This window comes from Myotis lucifugus, unplaced genomic scaffold (genome assembly GCF_000147115.1).
Source record: "Myotis lucifugus unplaced genomic scaffold, Myoluc2.0 scaffold_213, whole genome shotgun sequence".
Lineage (NCBI taxonomy): Eukaryota > Metazoa > Chordata > Mammalia > Chiroptera > Vespertilionidae > Myotis > Myotis lucifugus.
The window spans coordinates 365,181-382,863 of NW_005871261.1; the positions used below are offsets into that span (position 1 = coordinate 365,181).

Consider the following 17,683-nt stretch of genomic DNA (forward strand, 5'->3'; position numbering starts at 1 on the left):
CCACCTTGTCCTTCAGAGCTTGGCTCCAAGGCCTCCTTCTGCAGGAGCCTTCCTGACTCCCCCAGGCAGATTTAGGGGCTCCTGTGGCAACCACTGCGGGACCCTTCAAATAGGCATTCCGCTGGGTTTGACTACCACGCGTGACTCTCTGGTTAGACTGCGCTCCCCCGGAGGGCAGGGCCAGGTTGCACGCAGCTTGTACCTGCACCAGGGGCTGAGGGCTCAGGAAATAAATGAGTCCATGAACCCAACGGTGAATGCAGGAGTAGAAAGGCAAAGGAATGAAGTATGGCAGGTGGGGGCACAGGCCCAGGCCCAGGAATTTCCTGCCTCTCCCCTCCACCAGGGTGGGCCCACAACCTGAGCCCACCTCCCCAGATGGAACCCCCCAAGCCAGTTAAGGTGGGGAAGTGCCTACAGTCTGGACAAAACTACAGGTTCCCTGAGTGGGAAGCTGCATCACCCCTCATGGCTACCCTTGACCTGGGGCCTGGCCTGGGCCCACCTAGGGATAACCCATCGCCCACCTTTACCACCGGCCCTGGGTTCCCACCTCAGCCATCACCCCCTAGCCCTGGGCACAAGATCAGCAGCTGCCCCTAAAGCCCTCAGCCTGGGGTTAGCATCCCAGCCTGGGTTTGGTTAGCCCTGCTCCACTGTCACTGAGGATCAGAGCTGGGACCCTGAGGAAGGCGAATGGGGCATTTGCTCCAGGTGCTAAAAATTAAGGAGACACCAAAAGACTCACCAAGATAAATAAGAGTTTACAGCAAGTATTTAAAAACAAAATTAATGCAAAAAATCCATGATGAACAAAATAATCCTAAATAAAAACTGTCTCAGTATTGCTGATTTTTCCTTTTAAAAATATTTTTATTGATTTTTAGAAAGAGAAAGGGAGAGGGAGAGGGAGAGGGACATTGGTGTGAGAGAGAAACACCCATCAGTTGCCTCCTTCTGCGATGCCCTGCCAGGGATTGAGCCTGCAACCCGGGCATGTGCCCTGACTTGCTGGAATCGAACCAGCAATCTTTCGGTGTATTGGACGACGCCCAACAAGCTGAGCCATGCCAGCCGGGGCCGATTTTTCCTTTTGACGAGGAGCAGGCCCCCAATGTGGCGTGACACGGCACTGTTTCTGATCCGGAAGTGAGTGCCTCACTCGCCCCACCCTAGTCCAGGCCCTTAAAGACAACAGCAGCTGATGACCATGGAGATGAAGGCCGATGACCACCCCACATTGTTCCCCAGTCTCCCAGCAGCTCACTCGTCCCCTCCTCTCTCCTTGGCAGATGGGTCCTGTTATTGTTTTCCTTTTATAGATGGGGATACTGAGGCCCTGACCTTGCTCAAGGTCAACCAATTCATCCACCAGGGTCTCAAAGCCAGGTCTGACTGTTAGGCTGGGTCAGATGGTGGCACCTCAGCTGCAGGGATAATTGGGGTCTGTCCTGGGTTTTAGCCTTAAAGCCAGTCTCAGCGGGGGAGGAGAGGGTACCCTCATGTGGGGGTACCTCAGACTGCACAGCTTACTGGGAAGGAGAGGGGGCTTTACAGAACCTGGCAGTTAGGTTCCCAAAGACTCCTGAATCCCTGCCCTCCCCAACCCAAACATCACAGCACAGCTGGGCAAGTGCCCCAGTCAGGCCCAACATCTGTTCCTGTCACCTCAACCCCACGAGGGAGACGGAGTCCCTGCCTCACCTACCTCCCGCACTCACCGGGCAGGGCAGGGTGGGGAGAGCCACCCTTCCAAAGAGGGATGAGAGGCGGGGCAGAAAATTCCCTCCAGTCAAATGTAATCCCAAATAGAGTAAACCCCCGGACTGCCCGCTAAGCTCCTGGCTCTCCTGGAGAAACCCAGGGCCAGTCCCTGTGTGGCCCTGTCAGCTTCTCTGCAGGTCCAATGACTGCAGCCTGACCCACAGGTATGGCAGGTCAGCCACCAGGTCCTGCTGCAGCCAGAAAGGAGGCCGGGCCAGGTGGCTGACCAGAATGGGGAGGCACCACGGTACCCCCTTTCTCTGAGAACCAAGTCTGGGGCCCCGGGACACACCCCACATGAACCCCCTCCCCAGCCCTACCACAATCTCCCGGCCTCCCCAGGGCTGGGCCAGAACCCTGATAGTCAGCGTGTTTCCTCCAGCAGCCTCAGGGTTCTCTGATGTCAGAAAAGCTGATGGGGCAATTTATGAGGAGTCTGGGTCGGGAGGGTGTAGGCAAAAACGTGCATGTGTACACGTGTGCATGTGTGAGCATACACGGCAGCCAGAGCAATAGTTCCAAACCACAAGTCCGACCATGTGACTGCTTCCCACTGTGCATCAAACGAAGACTAGAATCGCTCTGGGAAGCCTGCGGGCTGTGCCCTGGAGAGGCAGCCCCTGTCCTGTTCCCCGCTGGCCTCAGTTCCTGCTGCTGCGACCCTCTCTCCCCAGCCACACGGAGCTCCAGGAAGCTCTGCTGAGGTCAAGCGCCTTATCCGCTCTCCTAGGGCTGCATCCTTCCTTCCCAGAACCTACAACTGCGATTTCATCACCCGTTTGGGTAAGTCTTTGTCTGGAGCCCACCACCGCCCCGGACATAAGCCCCATGACCGGCTCTGCTGCTGGTTAGTGTGTACCTGGCACCCGCACAGGGTGTGAGTACACAGAGGTGTCAAATACACAGCTAGTGGATGAGTGAACAGCAAACACACACGGTTGCCTCCAGCTCTCTCCTTTCCTTCTCTCCTCTGTAATAGACGCTTCCCTCCCCACCACACCCCCACATCCTGAGGGGCCATTCTGGCTCCAGCACACAGGGAGTTAACAGCTGACTCCCGCCAGCCCCCTGGAGTAGCTGGGAGGGAGCCAAGCCCCCAGAGCAGCCCCAGGCTCTGGCCAGAGAGAATTTTCCAGTCGCTGGCTGCATAGGGCTGCCTAGTAGAACAGGAAAGGACAGTCGGCCAAAACCATCAAGCCCGAGGCCTCTCGCTGCAAAGTCTCTACCCTCCCTCCTCCTGCATGGGGAGAGGGGGTCTACAGCCCTGAACCCCAAGCCGCGTCACTATCTAGGATATAGTCTAGACCCCTCTCTCCTGTCCCTAGACCCCTCCACCCCGTCCCCCACTGGCCCTAGAAACCAGGGAGCCTCCTGCCTGCCAGGGAAGGCTCAGCTCCAGCTGCTTAGACAGCTGCTTTCCACAGACCTGGCCAGCCAGGAGGGCCGGACTGCCAAGCTGGGGAAGCCCAGGTGCCCAGGCCCTGCCCGGGTGGCTTCCAGGCCTGGCTGCCATCAGTGGAGGGCTCAGCGTGGTGCTCAGGAGGGAGGGGGGCTGGAGCCAGGGTGGTCCATATGCATGTGCATGTACATGTGTGACACGTGTGAGCTTACATATGCCCGGAACTCCCTTGCAAGTATCTGTGTGTTGAGTTAAAGTTATGAGGAGGAATTTAGAATGATTATTTTCTAAACTTTCCGTAATCCTAGGTAACTTGTAATATAAAGCATTTTTCCCCCCACAAGTAATTCATATCTATTGTAGAACATTTGAAAAATGCAGAGGCACAAAGAATAAACCCCAAATTCCCAGGAATCCAACATTAACATTCAGAGGTATTTTTTTTCTCCTCTTAAAAATATTCATGCATGTGTATAATTTTTAAAAATAAAATTGGTTCATAAGAAACATCCTTTTGCAGAACCTGATTTTAACAGCACGGGGTAACCAGCATGAGCCCCCAGCACCAGTCCGGGCTGTGAAGGCCCCTCTAGGTCACTCTCACCCCCACCCCATCACACACACATCATACACACGTTCTCATGCACACATTCTCTCTCTCACACACTCACACACATACACTCCTACTCATACACATACTCATACACTCTCACACATTCATATACTCTCTCTCACACACACCTACTCATACTCTCTCTCTCACACACACACACCTACTCATACACTCTCTCACACAACACACACACATACACACTCATACACTCTCTCACACACTCATACTCATACACTCTCTCTCACACATACTCATACACTCACACACACACACAAATACCTACTCATACACTCTCACATACATACTCATACACTCTCTCACATACCTACTCATATACTCTCTCTCACACAACACACACACACATACATAATCATACACTCTCTCTCTCTCTCACACACACACACACACACACACACACACACACACACACACCATCATCCTGGCAACTCCAAGGCAGAGGAGTCAGTTGGTGCCAGACCAGCGACGAGAATCAAGGCCCCAGAAAAAACAGGTCCAGATGTGCATGGAGCTCACATCTGGGCGTCCCCTGGCTCAGGGACCTGGTGATGCCTGCCAGGATGGGTCTGGGGAGAGGGAACTGTGCCTCCCCCTGGCCCAGAGCCCAGCCCCCTCACACCCTCTGGGACTCAAGGCACAGCCTCCACAATGCGGAAGGGAGCGTGGTGAGGGCAGCTGAGACCAGAACTGAAACAGGCAAGTTCTCAGAGGGGCAGAGGAAGGTGGTGGGTCAGGGTAGGACAAGAAGGATCCAGAGACACCCCCTCACACACAGTTCCCTGATGACAAGGATTTAGGCGATGCCCAGAGGACTTCCTTCCCCCACACCAGGCTCCAGCCCTGGCAGCCCGGTCTGGCCTCAGTGCCCCAGGAGAGGGGAGCGCTGGGCCAGGAGTCCAGGGCTCTGCATGGAGCCAGCTGGGCATGCCAGGAATCTCCTCCTCACCCGAGCCGGTTCCACTTGGAATGGTCTGCCCTCAGCCCGCACCTACCACACCCGCCACCATCCCCAGGCCTGGTAGCTCCGCAGGGTCTCAGGCTGGGATGCACCAGGGATAAGAGTCCTGTTGGAGACAGTCAAGCACCACTGGCCATACTTACAAAGAAGAGCAAGTTGAAGAGGAAGAGGAAGTATTTGGTGACTTTGATGCAGGCTGACCCCATCCTGCCGGCCCTGGAGTTCCCTGTGGAGAGAGAAGGCAGGTAGGTCAGTGTCTGGTGGGACTGGGTGGGGCAGGAGGGAGAGAGAACCAATGCTAGTGGGCACCGACCATCTGCTGGCCCCAAATCCTCTCAACAACCCAGGAGGTAGTACTAATATGAGGTCCCGTTTTACGGCACCTTGAGGCCCAGAGAGGTTAGATGACTGGTCCAAAGCCACACAGCTGGGAGGTGTGGTCCTGAGTAGTCTCGGCTGTTAGATGCTTGGCAGTCAGGGTCTGGGTCAGCCACTCTGCTGGGGCCAGGCCTGGAGGAAAATTATAGAGGAGAACCTCAGGGTCTGAGACGTGCCCAGATGGGCTCATGGCAGTCCAGGAAGTTAGTGAGTGGCTGCTGGACACCCAGAGGGTGAGACCTGTGGCTTGTCCCACACATGTTCAGATCCCCTCCGACACAGGTCATGCTTCTGAACAACACACACCACGCTTCCGCACGCTGGGACGCTTCACTCGGGACCCCAGGCCAGGGCAGGACTGGGGCGGAAGGGGGAAGCTGCAAGCCGGCTGCCCCTGTGCCCTCCCCCAGGCCAGACAACCCAGGAATGACAACAGCCAGCTCTCAGGCCCTGAGGGGTGAAGGGAACCAGAGCCAGGCGGCTAGGGCCGGGACAGCTGGCCAGGGCAGCTGCAAGGCTAGAGCCAGGCTGGGGGTGGGGGAAGCAGGCACCAGACGCAGCCATGTTCCCACCACCCTATGAAAGCGAGGGTGGGGGGTGAGGGGGAACAAAGCAGAGAGAATAAGGGCCTGGAGGCCCCACGTGCGGGGTTCACCCCTTCCTGCTTTTGCAGGGTGAAGGGCATCCGAAGTCATGGGAATCTCCCCTGTCCATGCGGAGGTCCCTCATGTGCTCTGGCCATAATAACAATCTTCCATCATCCCTGCCAAGTAGACGCTCGGCTTCCACTTTATACCTTCCAGGGACAGGGGCAGGGGGGCAGGGGGAGGGCTCACCGCCGCCCAGGGGCCCAGTTAGGGTTCCTAACACCCCTGTCTTTAGCTAGCTGCCTTTCTAGGGGTCAGATTTGGGCCCATGAAGCAAAGCCACCCGAAGAAGGGAAAAGGCTGCCTGGCTGGTGGTGAGCGCCCCGTCACAAGTGTCATGGAAACAAAGTCTGAGCCAAGACATAGGGGGTTCAAGTGCTACACGGAGAAACTAGACTAAATGGCTCTTCCAAGCCACGGGGGTCCAAGGTCTGGGTCTGAGAAATGCAAAGAGGCAGTGACTTAGGAACCATGAGAGTCCAGCTTTGGCAACTCTGCCTGGGACCCCGAGGGGAGAAAACAGGCCCGCCACCCCCGTGTCAGGAGACACAGAGATCTGAGAGTAGGCCTGCAGGGGGCCGGGGGCTGGTCCGCATACAGGAGAGCTACTGTTTTCCTTGGCCCCTCCCAGCACAGCGCCTGACACGCCACAGGCACTTCATAAACTTGCAGGGAACAAAGAGCCAGCGAGGAAAGATCCTCCCAGGGAGGGAGGCATGCTTGTCTTTCCTCCCAGGGACCGGCTTGCCCGCCTGGGTTTTCTCCCAGTAAATGACACGTGATGCCCGCCCCACGGGCTGACACAGGCTCAGCCAAGCGGCCTGTAGATAAAATAGTCGGAATTTCACCAGAAGGACTGTTCAGTAACCACGTCCCAGGGTTGAGGGGCCCAGAGGCACGCGCGGTGGTGCCAGTTGGTTCTTGTGAAACTGGAGACGTTTGGAAACAGCCCTTTGGCAACTGCAGCGGCCTCGGAGCCTGGGAAGGAGTTTGTATACTTTCCGGCTCCCACATCCTCCTCTCGGGCCAGGTGTCCAGGCAGCTTTTAAAAAATTTTTGCTAATGTTTTTTCTTTTCCATTGATTTCAGAGAGAGAAAGGGAGGGGGAAGCACTAGAAACATGAATGGTTTGAGAGAATCATTGATCAGTGGCCTCCTGCACACCCCATACTGGGGATCAAGCCTGCAACCCAGGCATGTGCCCTGACCAGGAATCAAACCAGGACCTCCTGGTTCATGGGTTGACACTCAACCACTGAGCCACACCAGCCGGGCTGGGATGGGGCAGCTTTTAGACAAGAGTGAATACCAGGCCTGCCCAGTAAGCAGGAATGGCGGCCTGTGAACAGCCATTGGCCTCAGTCGTCCTTTTAATCCTCACTACCTGCCCAGAAGGTGGGAAGGCGAGGAGGGGATTCCTATCCTGGGGAGGGGGTGGGACAGGCTCAGGCAGGTGCAGTCACTTGCCCAAGTCACACAGTTCCTTTAGCAGCCCCAGATCTCCCCACCATGAAACGCTGTCTGCAGGGAGTGGTTGCCACTGTATCTGGGGTGGCTGGGATTCCGTCGACCAGGCAGGTGGCAAGGACCACAGTGACTGACTGCTCAAAGGCGCTCTGGTTTGGTGGGCAAGAAGGAGGCAGAGGCTGCTGGGCTGGTATCCCCAATACTGCGGCCCCCGGATCACTTCACTGGTCTCTTGGTCACTCACACAAACTGTATCAAGCATTGGGCAAAGCCTTTCAACATCCTATGATCAAACTAAGGCACAGAGCACAGGGGGGTAAAGGAGCGTGTCCAGTTACCAGCATGTGGACCGGCCAAGGCAGAACCCAGGCCGCTGAGCCCTTGGGCCGCCCCCTCCTCTTCAGGAGGCAGCTGGTTGGGTTTAGATGCTGGAGCTGGATCCAGGCAGCCCCATGACTGGCGGGCAGCTTGGCCAACTGTGGTAGGTGCAGAGGCTCTCTGGGAATCGCCTGAGAGAGGAGAAGGTGCTGAGAACCAGAGTCTTTGGTGGGTGGCTCCTGGGCTCGTGGGCCAAGATCCAGGATGCAAAGTCTTTCTGCCTAGACATTTCCCTTTAAGCCACAGGGAGCAGGGCTCTCCACACACGAGAGGAGATGCGTGGTTCCATGAAGGGCAGGGCGTCACCGCAGGCTGGGAACACACCCAGGTCGCCCCACGATGGCGTGTGGCATCAACTTTAGGGAGCCCACCACCACCACCAGGCCCCAAGGAGACTCCAAAGTTGGAATCAGAGGGCTTGGATTCCATTCTAGCTTCACCTGCTCATGCTGAGGGGTCTGAGCCTCAGGCTCCTCATTCACAGATATGAATAAGGGCTAGGGTAGGTCAGGGGGTGGCCTGCCCGGCCTGTGGATCAAATCCAGCCCATCCTTATGTTTGTATGGCTTGCAAAGTAAGAACAGATTTTACATTTTTAAATAGTTGGGGAAAAATAAAAAGAAGAGTATTTGTAACACATGAAGTTGAAATGTCGACGTCCATAAATAAAGTGGGTTGGCACATGGCCACACCCTCTAGTGCAGTGATGGCGAACCTTTTGAGCTCGGCGTGTCAGCATTTTGAAAAACCCTAACTTAACTCTGATGCCGTGTCACATATAGAAATTTTTTGATATTTGCAACCATAGTAAAACAAAGATTTATATTTTTGATATTTCTTTTATATATTTAAATGCCATTTAACAAAGAAAAATCAACCAAAAAAATGAGTTTGCGTGTCACCTCTGACACACGTGTCATAGGTTCGCCATCACTGCTCTAGTGTGTCTAGTTGGAGGCTGCTATGGCACTGTGGGGGCAGGGCAGGGCAGCTACATTTACCGCCCGGCCCCTTATGGGAAAAGTTTGCCGGTCCCTGGTGTAGGGAAGCAAATGGTGGTGACACAGGATCCCCGGACAAGGTGCAAATCCCGGCTCTGCCAGTCCATGGCCACGGGAAGGACTTCCGGGGCCTCGTTCTCTTCACCTGTAGAGTGGGGCTCCCAGCTGAAGCCCTTGTTATAAAGACAGGGAGGTCACACCTGGCAGTCAGGACTCCTGAGCGGAGCTGGCTAAGCTCTATATTGGGACTTCTGGAAGAAGTGAGGGCGAGCGTCTCATTTGCAGGTGAAATTCAACAGAGAGCCTCTCCCGGTGTTATGCTTCCTTGTATACACTTTCTGTAAACACTGGAGGGTCTGCCCACGCTTTCCTATGAGGATGTTTGACAGCCACAAAACAAGCACCTTTCATCTGGAAAATTCCAGAACAGTCACTGACAGCTGTGTGAGCGGTAGGAGGAAGAAGGTACTAATTTTATGTTAGGCTTTATAGCAGGTAAATTGACCATTTCTAAGCCTCTATCATTTAAATTGACCATATATATAGTTTTATGCCAAATCAGTTTGTACAGTGAAATTATTATGCTAATATGTTATTAACTCCTACTCATCCTTCAGTCTCACCTCAGACACCCACCTCCTCCAGGAGCCCTCCTACTCCAGCCAGCCCTACCACCACTGCCACGGCCACCCCTCCCCGGGAGCCAGCACTCCTTGGTTAGGGGCGTTCCCTCTCTGCTCCCTTCCAGTAGCACTGGGTGCTGGAGCGGTTCCCAGAACAGGCTCTGGCATCAGACTGCCTGGGTTTGAATGGGATCCTATCACCTCTTAGCTGTGTGACTTTGACAAAGAAATTAACCTCGCTGAGCCTCACCTTACTCATCTGTGAAAAGAGGAAAATGAAATCTATTTGGCAGATTTTCTCAGATGATGTGGGTAAAGTATCTGGCATGAGGTAGGCTTTCAATAAATGGAGGTTACTATTCCAACTCAGAATGCTGTACAGTAATTTTCTACTCACTTGTCCATCTCCCCTAGGGCTTGTGGTACCTTGAGGGGAAAGACTATGTATTATTTATGAGAACAAAGTAGGCTCCCAGAAAATGTTGCCAACTGGAGCATGGGGGGATTGAGGGCTAGGAGCATGGAGTATGGATAGAGGGAGGGATGGATAGATGGAGGAATGGAGAGAGGGATGGATGGATGGATGGATGGATGGATGGAAGAATGGAGGGATGGATGAAGGGATGGATGGATGGAGAGGTGAAGGGGAGGGGGAAGAACTTCCACATTGAATACCAGGACTTTTAAGTACTCAACCACCTGAAGGGGGGTGAGACCCACTGCTCCTGGTCAGCTGAGACTCTATTTTCAGGCCTCTTTTGTCCTCACCTAAGGGATGAGTGAGGGTTGTGTAGGGTGAGCACCCAGGGCCAGCTCTGAAAGTCAGACCCACTCCCAAGGCTCCCTTGCCTTCCCCAGAGCCCCTGCACCTGTAGAGGAGGAGGCTTGGTTTGTCCCTCAGCTGAGGAGGAGGAGGAGCCTTCCACCCTGACCCTAGAACCTGGATGTCCCCACCTGGCCTTGGGGACACTGGGTGGGGCCTGCAGCATTGTACCTCAAGGCCCGGAGTCAGGAGGTGCGGGCGGAGGCCTGCTCTGATGGGTCACTCAGTAGGAAACCTAGCGCAGGTGACTGTCCCCACTCCCACCCTCCCACTCGCACGCCCACCCCACCCTCCTCACCTGTGAAATGACAGGACCAGAGCAGTGTTTCTGGAGTAGTTCCTCCGAATACGAGTCCTAGGAGATCCCTGTTAAGAACAAAAAGTTTTGCTGTCACCAAGTTTGTGAAGCAATAGTTCTCTCCAAGAGTCACCCTATATTAGGCTGTTAAGGACTCCACACTTAACAGCAGCGACAATGGTTTCCCATTGTCCACTTAAAAGCCCTTAACACCATGTGGAACACATCCTAGTCAGCTCTTGAGGTCCCTGGGGGGCCGGTGCTCCAGGATTCTAAGTACCGCAGGATTCAGAGGAGGGGCCGAGATGGCCCTTCCATCCTCCAGCTGAACACCTAAGAGCCTCAGGCAGGTCTCTGCCTCCTCCCCTCCTCTCACAGCCCAATCCAGGGCCCCTCCCAGCCCCAGGCCTCACCTCCCCCTGGACCAGTACAGTTCCCTGGCTGGTCACGGGTTCCACTCCTGCCCTTCCCAATCCGTTATCCACACCCCAGGAAGGGCTTTGCAAAATGCAGGCCAGACCTTGCCGCTCCCCAACCCTGCAACCCTGCAACGGTGATACAGCCGAGAGGTTTGCTATAACATCCGTGCTCTGTGTGGCCTCCGGAGCCCTGCCTGGTGTACCCTGCCCACCTCTGTCCTCTGCACCGCCCCCTTCCCATACACACGTTCATTCCTCAGGCCATAAAGGCCACGCTTTCCTGTTGTTCCAGTAGAGCAGGCCCTTGTCCACCACAGGCCCTTGACCGGCCTCTTCTCCCATGACCACTCCTCCCCCCAAACCCCAGGCTGGCTCCTAACCTCCTTGTAGGCTGAGCTCCCTCCTCCCACAGGCCTTTCCTAAACACCTGACCTACTCACGGGGCCTCACCCCCAGCTGCACATCAGAACCAAAATATGCCAATGCCGGCCCTCCCTCCCTAGCCCACCAAGGCATCAAGATCTTGGGGGAACTCCCCACTGACTATACAGAGCAGCAGCTTTGACACGTGGCCCTGTCACACGCCCTGTTCGCTGCATTTGTTCTCTTGGTTCACTACTGTGTCTGCAGCCCCCGTTAGAGTCTGGCTCCTGGAGGGGAGGGGCTGGGTCTGTCTTATTCACCAGATACCCCAGAGCCTAGGACAGTGCCCAGTACATAGCAAGCACTTGATATGTATTTGCAGGAAAGGAAACCGGGGGCGGGGGCAGCCTGGAGAGGTCAGGAAAGGTTTCTTAGAGAAGATAAGACAAACGGACTTTGAAACTGCAGCTGGAGGTTCCTAGTCCTTAGAAATGAAGTGGCTGGCTTGGGGGCGGGGGGATGGGAGGGGGTTGCTTCCCATAAGAGTGGGATTTTAATCTCCTCTGGGTCAGAAAAGCCAGTGGAAGCTGTGAACTGTCTCCCAAGAAAGATGCATGCAGTGGGGCAGGCAGATGCGTCATCTGGCCAGGGGGTCACTAAGCAGGGAGAGCCAGGAGGTGCCTACTTCCCTTTTGTCTGGAGCAGTGGCCCTCAGTCACGGCTGCACTCAGGAATTACCCGGGCAGCTCTGAAACTGGCCGGTGCCTGAGCCCCTCCCAGAAATGCTGATAGAATTGGTCCAGGATTTTTTAAAGCTTTCCTGGGGATTCTAATGTGTGAGACCCACTGCCGTAGGCCCCATCCCAGCATGGCCCGGTCCCTCTGCGGGGAGTGGGATGCAGGCAGGCCTGGGATCCCAGTGCAGCAGGGCCTGGCCAGGGAGAATTCCCACAAAGCTCCCCCACCCCTGCTCCATCCTTGGCTTCCTCAGGAGGCACAGCCCCCTGAGTCACGAACTCCAGAGCAATGCCCGCTCTGTGGGCGAAGACCTTTCAGACCAGTGCATTTTTCAGAGGGGGCCGGAGGGAGCAAGAGCCTGCAGGTCACACAGTAAAATCAGGGCTGAGAACGTGGTGGGGGTCTGGGAGAGTCTGGGTCCAGAGCTCTTCTCCCTCCCTCTGCGGCCCTGTCCCAGCTCACCAGGCCTTCGGCATAGGAAGGGATGAGAACTGAACACAGTCACATAGTGACCCTTGGTTCCCTCCCTGGACCTGCCACATATCAGCCGCATAGCCCTGGGAGACACTGCAGACCTACCTCCTTATCAGTGACTGGGGATCCCAAACCCGCCCACCCACACTGGTGTGACGGTGACCTGCTATCTGAGCACCCAGGAGGGCTCAGACCGTGCTGGCACCCTAGCCCACTCCTTCTCTCCCTGCCTGAGATGCCAAATCGGCTGCGTCTTACCAGCTGTGTGGCCTTGGGCAACCACTTCACCATTGTGCCTCAGCTTTCCCACCTATAAAATGGACTTAATAATGGGTTATGATGAGGCTGACATGAATTAGTACCTGTAAAGTGCCTGGCACCCAGTAAATGTCAAATAAATGCTACCAATTACGATGATGATGACTAGTCTCCGGAAGTTGTTCGTTTCCACCAATAGTCTGAAAGGCCTTGGAGGGGCTTGACCAGCCTCCAGATGTGTGCCCAGCCTGCAGGGCTCCGTGCCAGAGGGTGACTGCCGCTGCTCTGAGGCAAGGGGTTGGGGGTGAAGTTAAACAGGGCCAGGCTGAGCCACCTAAGGAAGGAGGGCCTCTGCCCTCACAGGGGAGGAGCCTCCGTCTCTGAGCCTCTAGCTGTGCCTAGGGGCCTGTCTCAGGCCTGGAGGTCCAGCCAGTCTGGTGAGTTGGACAACTGATCCCGTGGGAGCTCGGGCTGCCTCCTTGGGCAGCAAGTGGAGTGAGAGAGCCTGGCCTGGCCGCTCTGCTTGGAAGCCCACCTGTGTGCGGGCACTCCACCTGCAAGCCCGTTCCTGGCCACCCGGCTCTCCGGTGCCTGGACTTTGTCTCGATCACCCATGCAGAGGCTGGTCACAGGTGGCTGTGTTTGTTTTCACATGTGACAGGTGATGTGTTTCCTGAAAACACGGCTGGCCCCAGGGACTGGCTTTTTGAACTCTTCACTATCTTATTTTTCAGCCTTTGATCTTGGGTGTTTGTGTGTGTGTGTGTGTGTGTGTGTGTGTGTGTGTGTGTGTGTGTGTGTTTGTTGTTGTTGCTGTTGTTGTTAAAACAAAAGGAGAAAAACAAAAGTAAAAGGCTGTTACTCTGGGAAACAGAAAAATCGTGAGGCCACCGGCATGATTAGGATCTCAAGTTTCCTCCAAGACCTGGGTTTGAGTCCCAGCTCTGCTTCCTACTAGCTGGGTTGTGACCTTGAGCAAGGGAGTTATTAAACGTCCCAGAGCCCAACGTCTCATCTCTAACACAGGGACACTAGCAGGACCCCTGTCTCGTAGGATTGTTGGGGGACTGAGATAAGGTGCGTAAAGAGCTTTGGGGAAACTGTCAGTTGCTCAATACAAGTGAGCAAATCCCACCACCGCCGCCATCATGGCTTGGAAGAAACATACTCAGATCAGACCCTCCGAGGAATCATGGGATTTCAGAGCCTCAAGGCCTCCTTTCTTCTTACTGATGAGAACTCGAGGCTCCATGAGGAGCAGCTCCTGCCATATGATTCCACCCACGTGGGAAATAGGCTCCCATTCTCCTGAGGACTTAATACCCTGGAGCTGGGACTGACCCCTGGCAGCTGGGGGAAGACCAAGGGTACCAGAGAAACGTAGGCAGCAGCCACCCCTGGCCAGGCTGTGGCAAAGGAGGGGCAGCACTTTATAGTTTGTATCATGCCATTTCCACCGTCCCTCATTTCATCTAATACCCTACCCTTGAGATATTATTGTCCCTCATTTAACAGAGAAAAAACTGAGACTCAGAGGTTCAGTGGCTTGCCTGAGGTCACCCAAGTAAGTGGCCAAACCCTGATTAAAACTCAGGTCTGGCCCTGGCTGGTGTGGCTCAGGTGCTTGAGCATTGTCCCATGCACTGAGAGGTCGCTGGTTCAATTCCTGGTCAGAGCACATGCCTGGGTTGTGGGCTTGATCCCCAGGGGGGGGGGGGGCCTGCAAGAGGCAGCTGATAGATGGTTCTCGCTCATCGATGTTACCCTCTCTCTCCCTCTCTCTTTCCCTCTCTCTCTAAAGACATCTCAGTGGACGTACTCTGCTCAGAGTTTCCGACCTGCTGCCTATGGGAACGAGGTAGATGGTGGGGTCTGCCTACCCTACCCTTCCATACCTCTGTTTTCCAGCCTGGCCTCCTGCCCTCTCCCAGCTCTGAGGCCTGACTCTTAGCTTCCTGTCAGGAAGGAAAAGATCAGCCCCACCAAACCTGGCCGGGTGTTCCTTCAGTGTGCCTGATGAGGCTGACAGATGTGGCCCTCCCAGCACATTTTGCTCCGAATCCCACACAATGAGACTGGAGAGCCTTCAGCATCAAGAAGGGCTCCCCTCTGGCATCGTGGGGAAGAGCACACACCTGGAGCCTTTCATCCTCCCCATCTGGCCCTCATGCAACCAAAGACTCAAGTTGAGGCGGAGTCATTGCCTTTGGCCTCTCCTTCTCCATGCCTCCCTTTCTTGATGTTTTTGGTCTTCTCAGCGGGCTGCTTGGGCCCCATGCAGACCCTGCTCTCTCTCAACACTGGGTTCTAAGGCTCACACACTCAGATCACAGTGCCAAACTCACCTACATTGGTCCCCATTTCTCAGATGAAGAGACTATGGCCCAGAGAGTACCACAAATCCCTACCCTTATGGGGAAAGCGTGTGTTCAGTGTGTATGGTGGGGCAGGGAGGGGACTGGTTAGAGCCATCAGTACTTCCCAACCAGTTTCACATCACGATACCCAGAGAGAAGTAACCATATTCGTTCAGTACACTGGGGTTGAGTCTCAGAACTATGCCTGGTCTTAGGTGACCAGCCGAGGGCAAAGGAGAATCTCAACACATCTGTAACCCATTTGGGCCTATCGGTTGGGAGGCCCTAACTTGAAGAGAAATTTAGGAAGATTAAAGACTGTCCAGGAGTCCCAGATTCCAGGGGCCCTGCAACCCAGATTCCCAGGGAGGCTCTACAGGCCACAGAGGGAGGCAGAACAATGAACCAGGCCACACTATGGACTTGGAATTGAGAGAGACCTAATCCCACCACCGTCTCATAGAGCTGTGTGACCTTTACCAAGTTGCCTACCTACTCTGAGCCTCATCTGTAAAATGGGATATCAAGGCTTGTCCAGGAAGATGGCATAATCCGCTGCCCAACCCCAGAATGTGAGTGTGACAGGGACAGAGGACTCTGGGAAGAGGTCATGTTGGACAGAATCCCCTCCTCACACGTCAGGAGGAGAATATGCATAAAGGCTGCCCGTTGAGATGTGTGACACACGCAGGCTCCTATTAACTGCCCCAAAGGTTGCCATCACCCGAGAACTTGAAACAGAGGGAGAACTGATGAATGAAATGAAGACATATGAAGGCACCCCCATAGGAGCCTGTTTCCTTCATCTCATCTTATCTCATTTAACCCCGCCCCCTGCTGCCAGGTGACGAGCATGGCTTCATCATCATGAAGCCATGGATGTTTTACAAGCAGGACCTCTTGCTCTGGAAGGTGGCACTTGTCCTGGTCACATGGAGACAGTGGCCTAGCTGAGCTTTGCACTCCAAACTCTCTGACTTTGGAGCCCAAGGGCCTCCCTGTTTTGTAATGCTGCTTCCCACGGACGGTCTGAGGGGCTGCGCTCCCAGGGGCTCCCGAGTGGATGCCCTCTGCTCAGAGTTTCCATTCACTGAATCCCCACTCTGGGTGGGCCCCTGAGCTGGACATAGAGAATGGATGAATGAGACGCATCTCTGTCCCTGGGAGTGCCCAGCGGAGGAGCATAGACATGAAAACGAGCAATTATACACCAACGTAATCATAAAGTAGCATGGCGATCCCACCCAGCCTCCAGCTCTCCCTTTAATGACCCTATGAGGTAAGCATTATACAGTTGAAGATACCGAGACTCAAGGACTAAGGCCCAAGGCCCAAGGTTACAGCCAATGGAGCTGGGGGTTGAAGCCCAACAGTCTAACGCAGAGCCCCTGTGCTTTCCCGTCATGCTGTGCTGCCTGCAGAAAGTTATAAATGATAGGAACTAAAATAACCTAACCAAGGCCCAGCCTATGTTCATTGGCTTTCACAGCTCAGCCTCTAAACCTCACCAACTGAAGACATCCTGTGGCTGCACTAGGCACCAGGGGCCTGATTGCACACCCACCCACGAGCCTGGCCAGCTGGGAGCAAGTGGCTAACAAACATCTGGGCCAGAACTGGGGTTCCTAAGAGACTGAAGCTGGGTGTTGGGTGTGGGCCCTCAGCAGGGTAGTTAGGAAGAAGGAGGGGGACACTAATCAGGGACCCCACAAAGCAGCAGGCTGGTAATTCAGTCACAATTCCCCAGGTACTGGGCTCAGGAAGGAAAAGACAGGGCTGTGGAGATGCCCCCTCCTTCAAGCAGCCTTCCCAGAACATTCTCCTGCACAGACCCTCACTGAGCCCTATCTGGCAGCCCCAATCCTCTCAGCATGAGTACTGAGGGTGGGCATCAGATGGGTGTGGGTTCAAACATGGCTCTGTCCTCCCCTAATTGTCACATAGCTTTTCTAAGCCTCAGTTCCTTTATCTATAAAATGGGCTAGAGCTTCCTACCTCCCAAGGCTGCAGTTCTCCACACCCCACTTTGGCATTAGGGGTACCCTGTTTCTGAGGCCATCTCTCAAGTCTCTCCCTCTCACATCCCGAGAGCCTCTGAACATGCAGTGTCCAGGGCAACCTCACCCAGCACCCAGGCCCGGCTCCAGCCTAGCCACCCTCCCCATGGCCGGCAGCCGCTCCAGGGAGGCGTGGCCCAGAGGAATCAACTGCAGGGTCCCAGGCCCTCCGAGCATAGGGTGAAGGGCCACAGCATCCACACGGCCCAAACCCAAGTCCCAGGCAGGCTGGTGGCCATTTAACCAGACACCTGGCAGTGGGGGCAGGAAAGGGATAACAGACCCGAACAGGCTGGTCCGGGCTCCCTGCCCCAGGAGAGACAGCCCTGGCTCTCAGGTCCCCTGGGATTCCGGGAGCTGGGCCTGGACTCTGCCGGTGGCCTCGGGCCTCAGCATCTGCTAGACCCTCCTGAGATGCTCTAGATCCAGAGGGAAACTGAGGCGGGTGTGAGGGCATTGGTGGGGGGTAAAAAGAGAGGGGAAGATGGGAAGGAGTGAGTAAGTGAGGCAGAGACAGAGATAAGAGAATGTGACAAAGAGACAAAGACAAACAGAGAATGACAGGAAGAAGGGCAGGGAGAGACAGATCCAGGTGCAGGAACCTCACGCATCCAGGCCCTCTGGTCTCCACGGAAAGCACCCAGGGAAGC

General features: G+C 55.1%; 1 protein-coding gene across 3 annotated transcripts in view; it reads right to left on the reverse strand.

Moving 5' to 3' along the window:
• The window catches only part of CD82 (CD82 molecule), a 50,993-nt gene that overhangs the window by 19,152 nt on the left and 14,158 nt on the right, over window positions 1–17,683 (reverse strand). Inside the window, exons 2-4 of one of the 3 annotated variants that reach the window (XM_014463613.2) lie at window positions 10,368–10,435; window positions 5,136–5,262; window positions 4,896–4,978 (exon numbers count right to left, since the gene is read on the reverse strand). In XM_014463613.2, the coding sequence (XP_014319099.1) occupies window positions 4,896–4,958 (63 nt within the window). In that variant the 5' untranslated portion in view covers window positions 4,959–4,978; window positions 5,136–5,262; window positions 10,368–10,435. The remainder of the gene's footprint in view (window positions 1–4,895; window positions 4,979–5,135; window positions 5,263–10,367; window positions 10,436–17,683) is intronic. The other 2 variants (XM_023761688.1, XM_023761689.1) reach the window with 2 other exon arrangements.